At 34.2% G+C, this 17,686-nt stretch overlaps 1 protein-coding gene across 1 annotated transcript in view; it reads left to right on the forward strand.

Annotated features, from left to right (window-relative positions):
• LOC128998110 (uncharacterized) overlaps positions 1-16,577 on the forward strand; it is a 37,413-nt gene extending 20,836 nt beyond the window's left edge. Inside the window, exons 2-9 of the mRNA XM_054424111.1 lie at positions 501-550; positions 1,206-1,356; positions 3,505-3,580; positions 9,473-9,616; positions 11,805-11,894; positions 15,730-15,821; positions 16,108-16,191; positions 16,481-16,577. Coding sequence (XP_054280086.1) covers positions 505-550; positions 1,206-1,356; positions 3,505-3,580; positions 9,473-9,616; positions 11,805-11,894; positions 15,730-15,821; positions 16,108-16,191; positions 16,481-16,577 — 780 coding nt within the window. The 5' untranslated portion in view covers positions 501-504. The remainder of the gene's footprint in view (positions 1-500; positions 551-1,205; positions 1,357-3,504; positions 3,581-9,472; positions 9,617-11,804; positions 11,895-15,729; positions 15,822-16,107; positions 16,192-16,480) is intronic.
• The last annotated feature ends 1,109 nt before the right edge of the window (positions 16,578-17,686 follow it).

The raw sequence follows: 17,686 nt of genomic DNA on the forward strand, positions 1-17,686 counted from the left end.
TGGTGAAATATGAAACATTAGCATAAGCTTAGTTGAAGTTCGATAATCTTAAGCGTATATTTTTAAAGCATGTTTTGTTCACTTTTACAGGTAATTGTATTTTTATTACTTTTATTGCAAAAAAACCTAGGCATAGACCACAAACTTAGAATTTGTTCAATGTCATGTACAACATTATGTACAGAATTGTGTGTGTCTCTAACAATCGGTCTACCCAAGAGGTGTGAAAATACCGTAGGGGCAGTATTGACCTAATAGATGATTAGCGTGTAGACCTTGTGTATTGATTTTTCAAGTGGCACTGTTGCTAGCAGGAGGTGTGCAAGTCATGTTTGTATCATCAATGAGGGGGTATAATCAAGAGGGGTGAAGGTGCCATAACACATGCAATCTCCAACACCCTGCCAGGCTAAACTGCTTTGTTGAATCTAGGATAAATTACATAGTGTGTTCATTTTGTAGTTTCTGTTTTATATATCCGGTATGTGTGACTTTTACAGGAACATGAAGTCGTCGATCAAAGCTATGAAAAGAATAAACAACTATGAAGGTACGATTGAGATTAAGAAATTGTTGCTCTTGGGTAGCACCGGCCAAAAATCTGTAGAAAATAAAAACAAAAAACCGAAATAATAACAGACACATTGTTAAAGAACAGAAAATTCCATATGCATCTCTTATCTACTTTATCATTATTCAAAATTTTGCAATAACTTGTCACAGTAGAACTCAAATAAAAACGTTTTCAAAATAACCTATTCCTTCTATAAGTAAAAAAAAATCATATTACCAATCTTTATATAACTATTTCAAAACATTTCTGCTGACAATAATTTGAATAATAATTTTTATTTGGCCTATGCTTAGAATATTATTTATATCTAATATGTAATTCCATGTTTTGTCTCTGTTATCTGACAAAAATAGAAAATTTGTTTTTTTATTGGTACTTAAGAAAATTATGCGTAGCTTTGCCTGTGAAACTATTTTGCCTCTTACAATCATGAGATTATTTGTTTCCAATAGTGTAAATGAATCCATTAATTCCTTAATGATACTTAATAAGTAACCTATAGGCTACTTTGTACTTAGATCGAACTACAGGATTTAACCTGTGTAAGTATCCTTACTCTTGTAGCTAAACTTTGATATAAAGTACTATGCATCTGCATGTATTAAAGCAACAAATAATTTGTTTCTTTCAGTCTATCCAAAAAATGGTGTAGCTCAAACTATTATGTACCAGAATATGTCGAGTCACTATCGCCGGATCTATAATGCTAAACCTCGCATAGACACTGGCCCACCTTTTTCTCACAGACCTAAGCCACACAATACATCTAAACATCATACTTGGTAAGTCATTTGTACCCTTAAATGTTAACAGTTAGTTAAATGAAATTAAGGTAACTTATATGCTTTTTTAAAGCTTAGAATGACGTTATATTCAGTTACTTAAAAGTTTTATCAACTCCTATATCAGGCTTTTTAAATGATCCTTTTAAGCATACTAAGTCTGCTGATAATCTGGCAGGTAATGAGTTTGCCAGGAAAATAGTTATTGTTGTAGATTATCATACTTCTAACAAAAATAATATGTATTTGGCACACTGGCATCGTTGTCATTTTCTTTATATAGTTAAAAAAGAACAATGTTTTATTTCAATTAATAATTACAAGATCAAATCTAGATTTACAAATGTTACTAAACATTTTGATTCTTTCAATATACAGGGTTAGTAAAAAGTGTGGAGACCCCCTGTTATTTTTTTACGGCCCATACTAGAAAAACTAAACTCGATACACCTTTATGACATGTTATGAAGTACTTTTTGGGCATAACCGTCACATGGTGTACATCCCCAAAATGGGGGATTTTGGGGGGAAACTCAAAAATTTCAAATACAAAGACCGATTGAGTGACCCCTCATTTTGAGGGTCCTGGTAAAAGAAAACCAACAACGCAAACTAGAGGTCTTTATCTCAATCCATGGCAGCCAATTGAAATTCTCAGAAGTTAAATTTAACTTACAGCTTTCCAAGCCTGGAGACCAGCTGTAAATTTTGTAGCGGCTCACACTAGGATAACTAAACTCTACACACCTTTTTGGCATGTTATGAAGTACTTTTTAAGCCTAATAGCCACTTGCTTACCAAACCCAAAATGGGGGATTTTGGGAGAAACTCAAACGTTTTAAATGATAAGCCCCATCGAGTGACCCCTCATTTTAAAGGTCCTGGTAAAAGAAAACTAACAACGCAAACTAGAGGTTTCTATCTCAATCCAGTAAAAAATGGAAGCTGATTGAAATCTTTAGAAATCGGAAATAACTTGCAATTTTATATTCAATTGGCTGCCATATTCTACTGTGTTAAGATAGAGACCTATAGTTTGCGTTGTTCGTTTTATTTTTTTATGACCTTCAAAATGAGGGGTCACTCGATGGGGCTTATCATTTAAGATTTTTGAGTTTCCCCCAAAATCCCCCATTTTAGGTTTGGGAACTTATGAGGATTTCAATTGACTGCCATTTTGTACTGAACTGAGATAGAGACCTCTAATTTGCGTTGTTGGTTTTCTTTTATTAGGACCTTCAAAAGAGGGGTCACTCGATGGGTCTTTGTGTTTGAAATTTTTTAGTTTCCCCCAAAATCCCCCATTTTGGGGATGAACACCAAGTGGCGGTTATGCCCAAAAAGTACTTCATAACATGCCATAATGGTGTGCCGAGTTTAGTTTTTCTAGTATGGGCCGTTAAAAAAATAACAGGGGGTCTCCACACTTTTTACTAACCCTGTATATGTTGAATGTCCATCTTCAAATTCTCGAGCAGATCTCTATTTTTTCTTCGATCTTCTCAAGCACATGCTCATTGCCCTTAAAATTGAGCAAGTCAATCTCACTCTAATCCAATTAACTACCAGACTGTAAGGCTTGTCCCATTTATCTAACAACCTCTCAGCCAGTGCTCTTATGAGTGTTTGAAATTCGTTGCCTAAGATTCCATAGACTGATGTTATCAGGGGAGTGAAAGAGGCATTCCAGCACTCACAAGCTGGCATATACCGTACTTTCTTTTCTTTTCTTCTGCATTTTTTGTGACATTGTCATAAAAATGCTAAAAAATAACTGACTGTACTTAATTTGTGATAAAAATACTATCACTAATGCAGACACACTTGTACACTCAAAAATATACTATATAATTATCAGCAACACATTTTACTCTATTTATGTCTTAATATTATGTGCTGTTGTGGAATAATTAAGATTTTATGTTTAATTCTGAACCAATAATCTTGAGGTTATGATGATACATCCACTGTAAACCTGCCTTTAAGGCATTTAAACCCAATGGTTTAGTTTTTGGATTACCACAAGTGCTGGTTGCTCAGAGTGAATATGCACCAAATAATATGTGTTTTTGTAATTGTTTTGATTATATACAATTGGCAATCATATTGAGTAATGTATTTATTTTTTGTGATGTTATTTGCTTTTAGGAATAAAAAAGAAAGTGAATTTTTCCTACAGAAGCAGAGCGAGTCATCAGTTTCCTTGAGCTCAAGCAAATGCAGTGTAAGTTTGCCAAACGAGGAAAGTGTGATATTATTTAGATCCTTAAAATCAAAAAATTTTGATTCAATTAAGTATTAACAAGCCATTTTTATTAATAAGTTTAGTGTCCAGATGCTATGGTATTTAAGTCACTTGAGAACTCAAATTCATTTAAGCATACTTGTACATAACTCCTACACTGGGGTAGTCAGTACTATATTGGCAAATTTGATTAATCCTCAAATTATTCTATAACTAGCCGCCATATCCGTGCTTCGCAAACGGGACGCTAAAGAGAATAATCTTGTTCTAGATCTGCTGTATGAGAATTTATTATTTTATAAATAAATGTCCACAATTTTGATAAAGCACCAACAAAATCATTTCCAAACTTGTGGTTTATATCAATTTGAATATTAAAAGTAATGTAAGAATAACATAGAAACTTTGCAAGCTGTCAGAGCAGAGCCCTATGAGTGTATTAAAATAAATTAACAGTATCAGCAATCTGACACATACTTTCTCACATTAGCTTGTCAACAACCGATGAGAGTAACTAGGTAAAATCACAAAAATTGCATTAAATTTTTAACTGTAATTTTTACAGGAATCGGGGGAGTTGCACTGTATTGTTTTGAATTATACGGACCATAACAAATCAAATGGGTTTTAATCAGAAGCATTTTTTTATGGGTTTTGATGGTAAAATAATAGCCTATAAGGCACAATGACTTTTGAACCAGTTGTACCATTTGGTTCAGAATTTAAAAGGCCGTATACCAAATTTTGATCAAAATCGTTCAGGCCATTTTTGAGAAAAATTGATATTTCTGTTATTTTATGGGGTTTTAAGGGAAAATAAACATCTAAAATAAAAAAAAACTCCAGGATATACCATGGTGGAAGTACCTAAATACCAAATTTTATCAAAATCGGACCACAGGTGTGGCCTGTAGCTCTCTACACATCCATACATACATACAGACAGACACATATACACAAACACACACACTGACAGACATCACTTTGAGAACCACTTTTTGGGTTCGAGGGGATCAAAAACAGATATATCCACTCAAAACTTTAACTCGAAAATTTTGACAATAACAATACTTTCTCCATATAGTATGTATAGGAGTAGAAAGTATAAATGACTTAGCGAATTTCCCTATAGGGAAGTAGCTATTACCGTAGGTGGCACGGTAAGACCTAGGCCTGAGACCGATTTACTTTTTTTCATTTTAATTTCTCCAGAGGCCAAAAACACTATTCGTTCAAATTTTCACTACCTATTCGTGTGTGTGTGTGTCCGTGAACACGATAACTTGAGTAATTTTTGTCCGATTTTGATGAAATTTGGTTTGAAGGTGTAAGGCAGGATAAACTTGAATGAGTTTGCGAACCAGCATGATCAGACCATGGGAATGGGGTTTTACAGAGGATTTTATGGGGTAAAAATTGGTTTTTCTCATTTTTGACCCTTAGAAAATGAAATTTCCAATTTCTCACTAAACCTTTTTAAAAAGCTTAAAATCTTATAATTTTGTATATTTAAGTGTTTTTGTTTATTGGTAACAGAAAAAAATGTATTGCTTGTTTATGGATATATTTTGATCAAACTTGGGAAATTTATTTTGTTTATACTAAACTATTAATATAAAAAAAAACACACACACTTTATTAGTTTCCTTGTAGCACCAAACCTAGGTCATCGTTAAACCTAATGTTATTTAAATAGATTTCATTAAAAATCGATTTAGACAAATGAAAATTTGCTCAGTCGGCAGGTTTGCTGCGGCAGGGGCATTTTTTTTACTTATTCTGCTGTATATTGGCTCTATTTATTGAAAAAATCTGCTAAATTGGTCAAGTAGTTTTCACGTTACTAACATAATATACTCCAAACTTTTTCATCTATAATATTAGTTCCTTCTATTCAAGTCTTTGTGTTGATCAGTAATGTACCTACTAAAAGTATTCATGGGCTACTCGTTTCTCAGATATTATTTTTGGTGAAAAACATAAATACAAACACAATTTTTTTTTTTTTAAGTACGGTTAATAAGTTGATGAATACACTTAAAAATAGAAACACCCTGTTGTGGGATTGGGAATATCACAAATTGTTTATTGAATTAAAAACATAAACATATCAAGTCAGGGTGTCTACCAGTCGGGAATTCCGGGAAATTCGGGAAAAAGTCGGGGATTTTGAAAGGTCAGGAAAAGTCGTGAAAAAGTCATGAATTTCGGCCGAAAGTCGGGAATAATCTAACCTTTCAAAATTAGGGATGAACGGGTCCCAAAACTTTTAAAAAAATGTTCTGGATCTTATATTCCTGATCATTGGGACGGGATTACATTTGAGGGGTGGGGGATGAAACGAAAATGCATCGGAATTCCAATTCGATTCAGTGATGATCAAAATAACGATTTGAATCATGGGCATTCAGTGTCCATAATATACGTTTTTGAATCAGCATCCATACGTTATGGAATCAGTATCTATATACGGTATTGAATCAGTATCCATATACGTTATTGAATCATTATCCAAATAACTTTTTGAATCAGTGTCTATACGTCATTGAATCAGTATCCATATACGTAGTTGACTGTTACATTGATACTGTTTGACTATCAGTATCCATTTAACTTATTGACATTATTCAAATGATTGACATTAATTATATAAGCTATTCATTGAGATGAGACATTGCTTAGCCATACAAGTTATTACCATCCAAGTACATGGCATACACTGAGACATTGCTTAGCCATACAAGTTATTATCATCCAAGTACATGGCATACACTGTGACATTGCTTAGCCATACAAGTTATTACCATCCAAGTACATGGCATACACTGAGACCTTGCTTAGCCATACAAGTTATTACCATCCAAGTACATGGTATACACTGAGACATTGCTTAGCCATACAAGTTATTACCATCCAAGTACATGGTATACACTGAGACATTGCTTAGCCATACAGGTTATTGCCATCCAAGTACATGGCATACACTGAGACATTGCTTAGCCATACAGGTTATTGCCATCCAAGTACATAGCATACACTGAGACATTGCTTAGCCATACAGGTTATTGCCATCCAAGTACATGGCATACACTGAGACATTGCTTAGCCATACAGGTTATTGCCATCCAAGTACATGGCATACACTGAGACATTGCTTGACCATACAGGTTATTGCCATCCAAGTACATGGCATACACTGAGACATTGCTTCGCCATACAAGAAGTTATGTATACCTTGTAGTTTTGATTCTATCCTCTTATTTTATCAATGTAAACCAATTGAAAGATTCAGTATTTAAATCTTACAAAGGTTTTTATTTGTTTACACCCAAACATATCTTTATTTATAAAATGAATAAAATAAAATAGGTAACATACTTAACAACATGATGCTGCAAGTAAAAATTATGAAATAGGCAAGAAGCTCACTGATATTTCCAGAAATACTGGTTCTTCTAATGTATGATTGAAAACAGATATTTCACTCCACTGAGAAGTATGAATAGAAAAATTCCATGTTGCTTCAAATCAAGTTATATCAGCATTTTTTTAAATCGAATCGTTGCTTTGAGTTGAAATGTTTTGCTGTTTCACACACCCCTACATTTAATACGGGATTTTCTTGGCATGTGATACGTTTCGATCATCAGTGATTTCGCTGGGTCGTAAGTGACAACATATGTTGACGAAGGTACCGTGACCGCGAGACGGAAAAAGGTGTAGTAACATGGAGAATGGACCGAGTTTTTGGTCGGGATTTATATAAAAATGGTAATGAAAAGTCGGGAAAAAGTCGGGAATTCCATTTGAGAAATCTGGTAGACACCCTGCAAGTAATCAAGTATTTTATTGGTCGTTAAATAATCATAGATTACAATAGACCTCGTCAGAGACAAACATATAAAACAATAGCGATACATTATCACAGTCACATTTTTGCATACAAAATAGAAAGGCTATCATATCACAGACGCTACAATAAATAAATAGCTGTACAGTTAAATAGATGCATAGAGTTATAAGATGAATACTGAATAAATATAATTACAGTCAAAATAAATATAATGACTAGAATATCATGTTGGCACTTTCTACAAAAAACTCATTCAAGTCATAACTGTAAACAATCCTACTTTGACAGTTCTCATTGTGTATCACAGCTTTTTTACACTCCTTAGTCCAAATTAGCTGTTGTCACATAAATTCAAACAAAAAATGAATAGTGCTGCACCCTGTTGGTAAGCCTAGTAACTTTTAATACTATGGAACGAACTTGTTAAGTTGAAACAGCCTGTTAAGGTTCTTTAATTCCTTTAAGATATGATTACTCATAAAGTTAACATGGGAAACTCCAGAGCCACTGGAGCAGAGCCGGAAAGGATTTTTCAGATTAAAATAGGCCTATATGTTAATTGGGAATGAGAGCTATCATCATGCCAAATTTCAGCCCAATCCGACCAGTAGTTAATGCATGATTGAACTTCAAACAAACACACAAACTTTCACATTTATAATATTAGTAAGACATAAGTTTAATAGTATGATAAAAATATAATATAATTATCATAATAAATTGAGATGGGGATGCCACTTAGGTGCGTATTTCAACCCAAATATGAGTGAAGGACAAACTCACTCATAGGAATGGTGTAGAATGGTGTGAGATGATCTGTGTAGGTTTATTACTGAATAAGATCAGCTAGCTAAAAACATATACATTTTTAAATTTATTTTATTCACTGTTCAATAAGTATACAGTATTTTACTCAGTAGGCCTACAGTACAATACTTGCAGATAATACAGTATACCCCATCTTAACTGACCCCAATGGGACCGGACCTAGGTCAGTTAAATGGGCAATCCCTAAAAACTAAAATTATGAAGTGCTATTCATTTGGAATTATATAATCACCATTCCGAAGTTGTGTGTGCATTATTTACAAAACGAACTACACTTATCTAATTTTTTCTTAAGTATTGACAGTAGAAATATCACAAATAAACCCAAAACACAATAAGTCAAAAACTTTCATTGGAATAAATTATAATCGTAGGCAGTAGTCAATAAACATGCTTATTTTAATACCTTTAATAATATTAATTGATCCTTACCAAATCTATCGTAATACAGTACAGGACTTGTTGAAATTAAAGATACAAGCAAACATTTTGTTACAAGACAGGATGTTTATTTATAGAGACTGGGACGGGTGGCGTCGTCCTGTAATCCAGCTACTAGGAGGTCACGAATTGTGGATATTTATAGGCATGCAATGTGGATGTGATACTCCCTGGTGTGGATTAATGCCCGCACGAGTGTGTACTACGACTATCCGCAGTACTATCCTGATAATTAGACCAATTCGTATATACCAAGGAAAAGATGTGGTTCGGATTCCACTATAAACTGTAGGTCCCTTAGTTGCCATTAGCTGTATGGGCTATTAATTAACAGCTGTGTCTAAGGAATGTCGGCCTTAGTCACTAACAAGACTACAAGATCGCGCCACTCATCCTACACTCATCTCCATTCATACTTGGCTTAAAATACCTACTATGTATGGTCGCCATTTCATTGAACAGTATTAACAGCAACATGGATTTTATTTTTTTAGGATGAATACAAAATAACTTATTCTTAGTAACATTGTGTAGAGTTGCCGAGTGTTCCTAGATTCCTAGAAAGCTGCGGTTAAACCGAACTGCTCTCAATACAAGGTCGGTTATAACAAATTAATATTTTAAGAGAAAGGGTGGTAGGTTAAGAGGGGATCTATTGTAACCTTTGTTGGAAAGTATTTGAATAAAAACAATAGTGTAAGTTAAAAGGCTTTATAATATAAATTGTCTTTTTTTTTGTCATGTTTCAGAGACAAGGTTGTGGAGAGAGGGAAGTGCCCACCTTTAAGCCTCAAATAACCAAAACTAATGCTGAGTCAAAACTGCGCAATTTAAGAGTGTACCACCCGCCTCGTAGACGAGTGTTCCATACATCCAGTACTTCCTTTCAAATGGTATAAATTTGTTATCATCCCATTCACATAATTTCACCGTATAGTTTTGCTTCTTGAATTTGTCTAGATTTCTATTGTTATTTTAAGTTTAGGCCGCTGCCTCCCTTGACAACAGGCTCTTATGGTGATTTATTGTTGCGCCCTCAAAACTATTGCACCCTGAGTCACAGGTTGCGATTTATCTGTACAAACTATATATTTTATTATTCCGCATTAATCAGCGAACAAGATGAGGCAAGAAAATATTTATTTGAAGAATTTGTTATACTAGTTGTTATAAATTAATCCAAACATTTGCTCCCTATGGTAACATAATAGAACGATTCTATAAAATTTAACACTCTTGTACATAAATAGTTAGAAAAAAATTAATATACTATTTATCATAATATAGGGTGCGGCAAAAAAACCGATCCATTTTCTGCTGCGCACTGTTCAGGGACAGGTCGTCTGAGGGTGGTGGGAGTAGGCTCGTTGGAAAGCCTATACAATGCCATTTTTTGTAGTCACAGAACAGTGGTCGTATGAGCTACATGCGGTTGTTATCGAGTCGTTTTAAAAAAGTAATTATTTAGTCATTGCAACTCAGCGGCAGTTCTGTGCTTTTATTTAATTAGGTCGACATAGAGAGGTTCCGTCGTGATTATTTGTATGGATGATTACCAAATTACAAAGATTATTATTCTAATCCATAGAGATAAAAATTAACCTCAAAATTTGTATAACTGAGCGGTCAGTCATATTCAAGGCAGCCGTTTGTTTTCGGGCTAGCCTACGAGGACTGTTTTCCACAGCAGCACAAACTCTATCAAATGTTTGTTGCCTGGCGTTCGATCTGACTTTGGAGGGCCTGTCAGCTTCCTTTTCAACGCAGAAGCCGTTGTCCTAAAGTAAGTAACCCTCAGCATTATTGTGCTATGCAACGGAACTTCTCCATGTCACCTTTATTGAAAGAGAGCATGAAATTGCCGCTGAGTAGCAATGAATGAATTCACTATTTAATAAAAACGACTCCATAACAACCGCACTAGCTCAGGCGACTACTGCTCTATGACTACAAAAAATGGCATCTTGGGGCTTTCCAACGAGCCTACTCCCATCACTCTCGGATGACCTGTCGCTGAACAGTGCTCTGCAGAAAATAGATCGGTTTTTTTTTCTGCACCCTTCATAACCATGTAGGCCTATTTTCTTTTTAAGTCAAATCATCAGGTTGATTTTAAATATTTTGGAATAATTTAGACTTCTTATGTAATGGATCAGAGTCGGGGTGGAAATGAAACAATGATGTTTTTTATACTAGATTTCTTTATTAGACTATAAACAAATAAAGTATTAAATCAATCAACTTTATTCAGTGCCAGGGCTTAGTTTTATTAGTTGTTATTAGACGTTACTTTTATCTACTTTCCGTAAATTTAATAACACGTACAATGCTGATCAAGAAGTTATATATAAACAATTGTAATGGCTTCAAAAAAGTCAGCAGTTTCAAAACAAAAACTGCCAAAATCTTAAATTTTGAAACTTGTGAATCTCAAAACTCTAGCTTTACAAGAAAACTCAAAGAGTCAAGCTTTTTAATGAGATTGCTGAAAGAATTTATTCGTACACTATGGCAGAACCAAAGCACAACATTTATTCTAGCAAGTTATTTTATAACTCTTACTGTCAACTGGCCTTAAAACTCACTGAGATAAAGCTGCCAAAACTGAGAAAAAACGTGTAAATGTTTGTTTTAAATACCTCAAGGGCAAAGCTTGAATGGAATAACGAGGGCGGCTTCTTAGATCTAATTAAATTACAAAAGTGTATTTTTGTAATGTTAGGATGATGAGACAGACTTTTTTTGTTTGTGCGATTTATTTGCTGTTGTCATCACTAAGCTTGTGACAACATATAAACATAAAGTAGGCCTAAACAAAACAGAGTTCAATGTAGACAGTTTCACTTTCTAAAACTATCTTAAAACAACAAGCAACCATTTTGTTTGGTTAAAACAAGAAAAGCTATTTATGTAGCCTAAGCGTCTAGGGGAAGTAGCTATTAGAGTTTATATCAGCAGCAAATGAGTCAGTTAAAACGAAGTACAGCCACAGATATCTCGTAGCCTACCCTAAATAGTAAATACTAAATATAGTGTGTTATTGTTATTTAATGTTTTAATCAATTGTTATTATGGTTACAGATCAAGAGTAATCCTGAAGTATCAGTTCCTGACATACCATGGATTAGAGCAACAGAAGATGCTAAAACAGATTCTAAAGGCAGCAGCTCTGTATGTATTTAATATAATTTTTTAAATAATTTTCCATTTCATAATGACTTTTTAAAACACCAAAATCTATTAGTAGACAATTAAGTTTAATGTGAAATGTTAATCTTGACTATTTGATTTTCTGGCATCATACATCAAGTAATTTAATTATACCTTTTGCATGCTTTTACTTTTTCTATACATAGTGTATGAAGAAATGAAAGTAATGTTTTCGTCATAATATTCCAGTTTGAGTTTTGTTAAATATCCCCCTGAACCCAAAAAAAGTGGTTTTTGAAGTGATCTATGTTGAAGTCTGTGTGTATATATGTGTGCCTTCTGTATGTCTGTACAGAGATACATACCACAACTGTGGTCCGATTTAGATGGATTTGGTTTGTACTAATCCACAATATTCCCATGAAAAAACAAAATAACAGAAAAATTCAATCACCTAAAGTTTAGTATTTTATGGTTCTTATAATTCTAAACAGAATGGTACAGCTCCCATTGTTATAAAAAGTACGGTTTAAGAGTTATTACAACATATGTGATTCAACCCTTAAAATACCATAATTTCTCCCACCGCTTGGCCATGATAAGGGTGTGGGAAAGCTAATCCTAATGGGAGTGTCAGATCGCTAATACCATTTATTTTATCATTCATCCTGTAACCTAACACCGGAGCTGTGTACTAATAACAGTCTACCACACTAACAACAATGATCAACCCAAAGCCCAAATATAGTAGTTCCAAACTTAACTCGCAGGTTGCAGCAACAGCTTTCAACAGATTTTGTTGGATTATATTTGCATAAATAGTTGTAAGTGGATGTTTTTATGAAACTCTATTGTTTGATATATACAAGAAACATAATATATAATTAATAATAATAATAATAAAAATCTTTATTTGTCATAAGGATACATCAGATCATCGACAAAGTCAAAATCATGATTATACATCAATCGTCAAACAAAACAAAATCAAAACACTTTCAATATTTTGGAAAAACAATAGGGCTTAATAACTAAAATATGTACAAACTAGCTGTTGTACCCGTGCTTTGCAACAGGAAGAGGACAAAAAATAGAAACATTTTAATCTTTACATCTGTTGCATAAAATAATAGTTGCACATCCGCCAACGCTTTTAGAAACAAAATTCAACTTTTATAGCCTTAATAGAAACGTTTAAGTTATATGACATTTAAATCTGGTAAGTAGTGGATACCACCATTTTGGTTTTGATTAATTTTAAATCTTGTGTAGGCTGATATGAGAAAAACTTACCAAATCTTCGAATAAAACATTGACATACATGATTTACCTTCATCTTACATATCTTTTAATTTATTATTGACATTTTAAATTTCAATTTTGAAGTTGCAAAAATACTAATTATTAAATTTAAATGAACATTTTTTTAAATGTCACTCTTCTTTATATTAAACTAGCTGTACCCGCGGGCTTTGCCCCGTTTAACTTCTTAATTTTCAAGATGATCTCGTTCGCATGGCTCAATCACGTCCTGGTTGAAGTTCGTTCGCTACGCTCACTCACCTTTAGGTTGGAGCTCGTTCGCTGCGCTCACTTGCCTTCAGGTTAGCTCGTTCGCTACGCTAACTCGTCTCCAGGTTGAAGTTCGTTCGCTACGCTCACTCACCTTTTGGTTGCAAATTAGCTGTTGTCATAAATTAAAATAAATAATAGTGCTGCACCCTGTTGGTAATCCTTGTAACTTTAATGCTATTGAACATCATAGAACAGAACCAACTTGTTTAATTGAAACAGCTGTTAAGATTCATTAATTCCTTTTAAATATGAAAAATCATAAGGCTAACATGGGAAACTCCAGAGCCACTGGGGCGGAGCCCGAGAGTCCGATCAGAATAAAAACACCTTAGTTTTCCTATTTAATTCCTAAAGAATCAATGTACCAAATTTCAGCCTCCTAGGTAAATGGGAAGTGGGAGAATTAGTGATGAGTGAGTGTGTCAGTGAGTCAGTGAGGGCTTTGCCTTTTATAAGTATAGATCACAAATCCTTCCATCTTGAGTTTCTTCACTCACAATTAAATCATTAGCAAAACTAAGTCAGCTGTTATAAACTTTATAAATATTGCTGTGCCTTATCAATACAGTTTTTAGAAGTATTAAAGAAACTATATCTATAGGTAGCCTACTATAAAAAAAATTAAACAAATAATTTAGCATTAAAGACAGCAGACAAAACTAATATGATTATCAAAGCATCAAGGACTAAAAAATGTAATAGCAAATACAGTATATGTTTTATTGCATTTCTGGTTCTACTCTACAAAAATATCAACAAACAACTTAATATACAAACTCGTTCTTTTAATCAGTTCCATCGTCCATTGCCTTTACATTTCACACTTACCATTAAGTAAACATAGTAACAGATATCTCATTGATTTTAGAAACAAACGAACACTGTGTACTGCTTAGTTTTATGATAACTGAAAGCTATGTTAAGATAAAATAAAAGTATTTTGTATTAGCATTTGATAATTAAATATAGTTACATATATACAACAGATTTTAGAAAACAAAAATCAACGTACAATTTAGTTATTGATGATATTCTTTAGTTTAATTTAAGCATAGGTTTAGCAAAACACAATAACTTAATTTACCTAAATATACATAAAAAAACAATGTGATGTGCAAGTTATGTTAAGTTAATCTAACACATGTTAAGCAGTTAGAATTTATTTTAAGTAGCCTCCAAATTCATATAAAACATCTATACTTTGTAATTTTAATACTGTTTCCATGAAAAAATATCAATAACATTATTTTCATAACGCTTTAAAAAATCCAAAGCAGAGCCGGAGTTGATACAGCAACGGTTATAGAATATTTTTTTCTATAATCATTCACATAGTTTTAGAATAAATAATCCATGATAAAAGGTTAGATTAAAATAAACCTACCTCATAGTTATGGAAAACATTATATTTAATTTCTTTGTATCAGCTGTCTGAAATTGTAAAATATGCAGTTTAGCAGTTCTTCTTGTTTACATATAAATGTCAAAGCAAATGTAAACAAACATTGTTAGTGATCTCATCACAGCCATGGAGACCAATCAATATTAACTTTTAAAATGTTCACGTCAGAACTTTTAAAGCCAAAGGGGCAAAGCCTACGGTCAGTATCGAAATGTGAATAGTCCTATAATGGTCCTTGGTATGGTAGCTATATTTTTGTATATTTGGCCAGATTTGAACAAATCGTTCAGGCTATAAGAAGTGTTGTCTAATAGCTAATTATAAAACAAGGACTTAAATTTTTCTTGCGGATAAGCATCAATATTGTGTTTTAAGGTTATATACTTTAGTTGATAACACTATGTGGCTCTTGCTAGTCTTACTCAGACAATGTGATTCTAACAAGGAACTATTTTTAAATCTGGTATTGTGATTATGATTATTGAATTTTAGGTAGTGGGGTTTTTTTAAGATATAAAGGGCAAGATCATAAATAAACAAATTTATTACAGTTTGAATCTTACAGTAGTATTATTTATAGCCTAGGTAAAAGCTAAATCTAATTCAAAGTATTTTTTTCAATTAATATAATCATAGTCTGTTGTTGCACCAGAATGTATAGTATCATATAAGTTGTACTGTAGGCCTGTTGGGATTTAAAAATTAAATTAATATTTAAATATAACTAGGCTTCTATGCTTTAACAATTAAAGAGTGTAGTCTTTAATTAATTAAAAAAAAAAAAACTACCTAGTTGTCTTAATACACAAAAAAACTTTAAAGTTTGTCGCTGGGGGAAAATTGCAGTTAATATCTAATGACTTGTGATTTATTTTCAAGGACTCGGCGTATACAGAAGAAGGTGAAGGAATGTGGTCTGGTGGAGAGAGTAGAGGCCCAACACCAGTGTCTGATACCCATAGAGTTACAAGGTTAATATCTAATGACTTGTGATTTATTTTCAAGGACTCGGCATATACAGAAGAAGGTGAAGGAATGTGGTCTGGTGGAGAGAGTAGAGGCCCAACACCAGTGTCTGATACCCATAGAGTTACAAGGTTAATATCTAATGACTTGTGATTTATTTTCAAGGACTCGGCGTATACAGAAGAAGGTGAAGGAATGTGGTCTGGTGGAGAGAGTAGAGGCCCAACACCAGTGTCTGATACCCATAGAGTTACAAGGTTAATATCTAATGACTTGTGATTTATTTTCAAGGACTCGGCGTATACAGAAGAAGGTGAAGGAATGTGGTCTGGTGGAGAGAGTAGAGGCCCAACACCAGTGTCTGATACCCATAGAGTTACAAGGTTAATATCTAATGACTTGTGATTTATTTTCAAGGACTCGGCGTATACAGAAGAAGGTGAAGGAATGTGGTCTGGTGGAGAGAGTAGAGGCCCAACACCAGTGTCTGATACCCATAGAGTTACAAGGTTAATATCTAATGACTTGTGATTTATTTTCAAGGACTCGGCGTATACAGAAGAAGGTGAAGGAATGTGGTCTGGTGGAGAGAGTAGAGGCCCAACACCAGTGTCTGATACCCAAATTGCAGTTAATATCTAATGACTTGTGATTTATTTTCAAGGACTCGGCATATAAAGAAGAAGGTGAAGGAATGTGGTCTGGTGGAGAGAGCAGAGGCCCAACACCAGTGTCTGATACCCATAGAGTTACAAGGTTAATATCTAATGACTTGTGATTTATTTTCAAGGACTCGGCGTATACAGAAGAAGGTGAAGGAATGTGGTCTGGTGGAGAGAGTAGAGGCCCAACACCAGTGTCTGATACCCAAATTGCAGTTAATATCTAATGACTTGTGATTTATTTTCAAGGACTCGGCATATAAAGAAGAAGGTGAAGGAATGTGGTCTGGTGGAGAGAGTAGAGGCCCAACACCAGTGTCTGATACCCATAGAGTTACAAGGTTAATATCTAATGACTTGTGATTTATTTTCAAGGACTCGGCATATACAGAAGAAGGTGAAGGAATGTGGTCTGGTGGAGAGAGTAGAGGCCCAACACCAGTGTCTGATACCCATAGAGTTACAAGGTTAATATCTAATGACTTGTGATTTATTTTCAAGGACTCGGCGTATACAGAAGAAGGTGAAGGAATGTGGTCTGGTGGAGAGAGCAGAGGCCCAACACCAGTGTCTGATACCCATAGAGTTACAAGGTTAATATCTAATGACTTGTGATTTATTTTCAAGGACTCGGCATATACAGAAGAAGGTGAAGGAATGTGGTCTGGTGGAGAGAGTAGAGGCCCAACACCAGTGTCTGATACCCATAGAGTTACAAGGTTAATATCTAATGACTTGTGATTTATTTTCAAGGACTCGGCATATACAGAAGAAGGCGAAGGAATGTGGTCTGGTGGAGAGAGCAGAGGCCCAACACCAGTGTCTGATACCCATAGAGTTACAAGGTTAATATCTAATGACTTGTGATTTATTTTCAAGGACTCGGCATATACAGAAGAAGGTGAAGGAATGTGGTCTGGTGGAGAGAGTAGAGGCCCAACACCAGTGTCTGATACCCATAGAGTTACAAGGTTAATATCTAATGACTTGTGATTTATTTTCAAGGACTCGGCATATACAGAAGAAGGTGAAGGAATGTGGTCTGGTGGAGAGAGTAGAGGCCCAACACCAGTGTCTGATACCCATAGAGTTACAAGGTTAATATCTAATGACTTGTGATTTATTTTCAAGGACTCGGCGTGTGCAGAAGAAGGTGAAGGAATGTGGTCTGGTGGAGAGAGTAGAGGCCCAACACCAGTGTCTGATAC

Source organism: Macrosteles quadrilineatus, unplaced genomic scaffold, assembly GCF_028750875.1.
Source record: "Macrosteles quadrilineatus isolate MER2022 unplaced genomic scaffold, UCM_ALF_1.0 Scaffold_1__1_contigs__length_201487025, whole genome shotgun sequence".
Lineage (NCBI taxonomy): Eukaryota > Metazoa > Arthropoda > Insecta > Hemiptera > Cicadellidae > Macrosteles > Macrosteles quadrilineatus.